General features: G+C 42.1%; 1 protein-coding gene across 1 annotated transcript; it reads left to right on the top strand.

Moving 5' to 3' along the window:
* The first annotated feature begins 3695 nt into the window (after nt 1-3695).
* Nucleotides 3696-4508, top strand: LOC120994069 (odorant receptor 131-2-like). The gene has a single exon (XM_040422528.1). It carries the CDS (start codon nt 3696-3698, stop codon nt 4506-4508), a length of 813 nt encoding a protein of 270 aa, XP_040278462.1.
* The last annotated feature ends 449 nt before the right edge of the window (nt 4509-4957 follow it).

The raw sequence follows: 4957 nt of genomic DNA, 5'->3' as shown, positions 1-4957 counted from the left end.
TGTAAACTGAAGCTGCCTGTATCATTTCTCCTTCTCCTGTAGGTTATGCCCTGAGTTCTCTTACCCTCTATTTATGTAAACTGAAGCTGCCTGTGCCATCTTTCCTCCTTCTGTAGGTTATACCCTGGGTTCTCTCCTCACTTTCTCTCTGTAAACTGATTATGCCTGTGTCATCTCTTTCCCTGCCCTTGAAGATTTTGCCATGGGTACTCTTCTCTCTCTCTACAATGTGGCCACATGTGTAATCTCTTCACCTTCTTCCTGTTGGTTAAGCCTTGGATTCCCTCCTCTTTTTCTAAACTGAAGTTGCCTGTGTCATCTCCCCCCCTCCTCCTACAGATTCTGGCCTGAATTCTCTTCAAACTCTCTCAGAACTGAAGCTGCCTATGCCATCATCCCTCCTCTCCCTGAAGATTCTGCCATGGGTTCTTTCATCCCTCTTTAAACTGAAGTGGGTTGTGTTTGTGTCTTAATGTGTACAACCCCTCCTTGATACCACCCTGATACCTCCTTGCTTATATCTCTAACACTAAGAGAAAGAGGGAGGAAAGAGATAAAGCAGATGTTTGTCATCCTTGAGTCAACAGTAGTCAAGAGCAATGTGCTATCAGATCAGTGTCTGAAGTAGCAGCACAATCAGCTATGTACAGGAGTTACACAGACTCTACAGCAGGAAAACAATAGAACATTTTTAAAGAAGACAATAGATAAACTTCCTGGATTTATGTGAAAACCACCTGTTTTATTATATATGTGTATATGTAATATATTGGTTTACTAGGTTATATATTATAACGCTGGTAAATAGTATTTGTCCATTGGGGCCTAATAGTTCATAAACAGTTGAGTTACATTATTCTAAGCAGCAGATAACATTAAGAATAACCACTGTGTGCAGCACGGACAGCAGCTAGACAGACTGGGAGAGACTCAATAAGGTCCTGGTATATTGTCACAGGTATCTGGAGCCATGCTGACTGCAGTGCATCCCACAGCTGCTGGAGGGGACGAGGGAGGGGATCCATAGAGAAAACATGATGATTGAAGTGGTCCAACAGATGGTCAATTGGGTTCAAGTCTGGGGAATAAGGGGGCCAGGGTAGTACTTGGAAATCTTGTTCATGCTCTTCCAACTAATGCAGGACATTTCTAGCCGTGTAACAAGTTGAATTGTCTTGCTGGAATATCCCATCTGCCTGCAGGGTGTTTCTCAACTATTTGTGCTCGTCCATATGTTCCATGAAGCAAAAAACTTGACTCATCGGAGAAGACAACCCTTTGCAAAACAGCAAAGGTCCAAGTCTGATACTGCCACGAAAATTGAAGCCTTTTATGCTGGTGCAACTTCGTTAGCAGAGGAGCAGTGACAATCCGTTGGCTTCAGAGCCCCATATGCAGTAGGGTTCACTGAACTGTAGTATTAGACACACCTCTGGTAGCCCCCGGGTTCATTTTGGTGGCAAGCTGTTCCACTATAGTGTGTCGGTCCACCCTTGCGCACCTTCGTACCCGACGTTCACCTCTCACATCAATGGCACAGTGTGCTCCACAGTTTCCACATTTTTTTTTGCAATGGTGCCATTTTTCCACTCACCGTACACTTTCACCACAGCTACATAGACAGTTCACAAACTGTGCAGGTTCAGAAATACCACCACCCTCGGCCCGAAAGCTAATAATCATCTCTGATAAATTGCCCCTTTTAACAACGACAGCAACGAAGGATATGTGTGCAGACAGACTATCACACACCTTATATACCCACCAAGCCTGCTCAGCACATCTGACATTCTTCATGAGCTACATGCTGCCGCTGTCGAAAGTAGGAAGTGGTCATAATAATGGGACTTGACTGTGTATATCTTATATTAGACGGTTATTGACCGTTACAATATAACTGTAGTTTCAGCAGCTGGTGGCTCCCTGGCCCTGAGGCAAAGTTTGCCCACCTACCGTATATAGTTTAGGTGTCTTCTTGTGCGGCACCAGGGCCAAAGTCTGACTGATTCCTCTACTATATGCCAATCAGGTCCTGTGTAGTAAGCAGTTTGACAACCTGGGAAGACCTTAGATTGTATGAGGTCCTGTCTGATACCTAATGTTAACTCCTTCCCCCAGTATTGTATTCTATACAATGCTGTCACCACCATATACCTCAGAAATAATAAACTGTACAGTATTTAAGTAGCAGAGCCACGCAAAGTCTAAGAATAAAATACTATAAAGTGCTAAAATAATATTATCATATAGGGCTTAAGTAATACTGTCATACAATGTTCAAATAATACTGTCTTACAGGGTTGCCAACTGTCCAGAGATTCCGTCAACAGTCCGTAAAAACGGGTGACTTTTTTTCTGTTGTCCGTGAAAACAAATTCGATGTTTTATGTGATTTTCTTTTGAGGCTGTTAGTACTTGAGCAGGTCATTTTGATTGTAATTCTCAGCATTTTAGAGCTCACATTAAAGCTGGAATAAGTTCACCATTAGTATCTGACCTATAGACCTAATCTTTATAGTTCATTATGGTTTTCCAATTTGTCCGTAAAAAATGTTGGCTGTTCGTGAATTTTGGATAAATTGTCCAGACAAATTTAAAATTTAGGTTGACAACCCTGCTCTCATACAATGCTAAAATAATACTGTGACACATTGCTAAAATAAGGATCTCATACAGTGCCATATAGTGTTCAAAGAGGCTTGCATACACGGTGACTTTGGAAGAGTACTATCTGTGAGAGAGTGTCCCTATTAACAATGCCAGATAGAGAACACCCCACCAACACAACCCCTATGTGAGAGTGCGCTTATTAACTGTGGTAACCTGAATATGTCCCAAACACAGTGCCTATGAGGTAGCACTCCTATACACAGTGCCATAGTCGATAAAGTAAAACAATTCCATAAAAAAAAGAAGTGATGGGTGAGTGGCCGACAAGTGTTTGCTCACCGGTCATGTCATCTCCTGGTGCTGAGGTCTATCTGCACAGATCTGGGCTCTGAAAGTGCTTTATTTGGCACAGTTCAGTAATTGCACCAGCTGAACTTATACATTTGCCTTTCTACGGTTTTTGGAAAACCCTTTTCTTCTGAAACGTCCAGATCATCTAGCAATGTAGACAAGTAAGCTAAGAACCAACTAAGAATCCTCCTTTGTTCCATGATAAAACTACCCCCCATCCAGTAAAGTCTGGTACTTTCTCAACTTTCTCATTTGTTGTAGGTAGGTTGTCATCACATTTGGGACAGTTCCCCCTCTTCTGTCTCTAGTGTTCCAATGTCTGTATGCAAAATCATATAATCCATGTTGATGGAGAAAAGGGCCAACCTGAGCTGGTCCTCCTCCCAAGGCAGCTATATAGCAAGGTTGGGCTGACTCAGCAGAGACATACTAGAGGATCCTACGTTTACACTATTTTTTAATAGTTTTTATATCTTCTGATTTTGTTAAGATATATGTTTCTATATAGCCTGATTTCTGTTTTGATAGTTTTTATATTACTATTAGCGCAGACATGTTTTATTACGTCTCTCTGATAATGCTATTTCTATTTTACTCTAGGCTCTGTGATGGTGAATTCTACGCTTTATGACATGGCATTGACAGCTGCGCCCCTTTACTCAACTGTCCTGTATGTGTCCCTTGTAAGCCTGATGATGGTCTGCTTCATTATCCTTCTCTGTTTCATGGCCATCATGCTGGGTGCGTTTTTCACCAACTTCACCTTGCAGGAGGAGCCCCGTTATATTCTTTTTACCCACATGCTGATCAATGATACTGCCAGCCTGATCATAGGACTCTTTCTCTTCTTCACCTACTCATTTCGAATTTACTTCCCTGTGCCAGTTTGCTACATATTAGTGACTGCATCTTCCGTGGCCTTCAAAGTGACCCCATACAACCTAGCGGTGATGTGCTTGGAACGCTTTGTGGCCATCTGTTTCCCATTACGACACACAGAGTGGTGCACCCCTCAGAAGACCTTATTGGCCATTGTGGCCATTTGGATAATTGGGTTGATACCTAACGTGATCGATTTCATAATTTTGTGCTCTTCAGTTCGTAGTGATTACTTCTTTGTTTACTGTTTCTGTGTAAGAGCTGATTTAATTAGGAACGGAGCCCAAGATACCGTGAGGACTTTGACCCACATCTCTGGCTTTTCTTTGGTGGGGTTCATCATTGTGTTCACCTACATCAATATCATGTTGGTTGTTATGAAATTTGGCTCAGGAAAAACAGTAGCTTCCAAGGCTGGTAAAACAGTCATGCTCCATGCGTTTCAGCTTTTGCTTTATATGACCGCCTTCTTCTACAACGTGATCGAAGTGTACCTGAGAAAATACTTCCTTTTGTTACCATTGATCAATTTTTTCTTCTTCATGTTTCTCCCACGGTTCATTAGTCCCTTAATCTATGGCTTTTGGGATGAAGAATTCTTCAAATACATAAAGCGAATTGTCCTTTGTAAATCTCTACGAACTTTCCCAAATTCTGGGACAATTTAAAGTCTTGTGACCTCCTCCTGATCTAGAAGATAATTTGGATTTCCGAAAGTCAGTGACTAAAATGTTTTTGACAAAAATCTTTGAATCTTATTTAGGTTTCATCCAAATAGTATTTTGGGCAAAATTGTAACGCCTTTATCAATAAAGCTATATTGGCATTCAGTAAATGCTGGGTGACTGCTTCTGTGGCAACTTCAATGGTGTCCATAGGCTTTTTGGGGTATACAGTGGCATACATAGAGAGGTAAGGGCCCCATAGCCCACACAGGACAGAAGGTTTTCTGCCTAAACCCTTTTCAATGACCCTTGGGCCATTTTTCCACTGCCTCATTTGCTAAAAGTTGTTCATTTGTCCTGACCAAGTTTTCCCCCCATAGCCCAGGGACCCTCTTACCCTGGGCCCCATAGCAGTCGCATGGTCTGCCGCTATGGTAATTACGACCCTGGGT

This window comes from Bufo bufo, chromosome 3 (genome assembly GCF_905171765.1).
Source record: "Bufo bufo chromosome 3, aBufBuf1.1, whole genome shotgun sequence".
NCBI lineage: Eukaryota > Metazoa > Chordata > Amphibia > Anura > Bufonidae > Bufo > Bufo bufo.
Note: the sequence above shows the minus strand (reverse complement) of the source record. Positions and strands in the feature narration are given on the sequence as shown.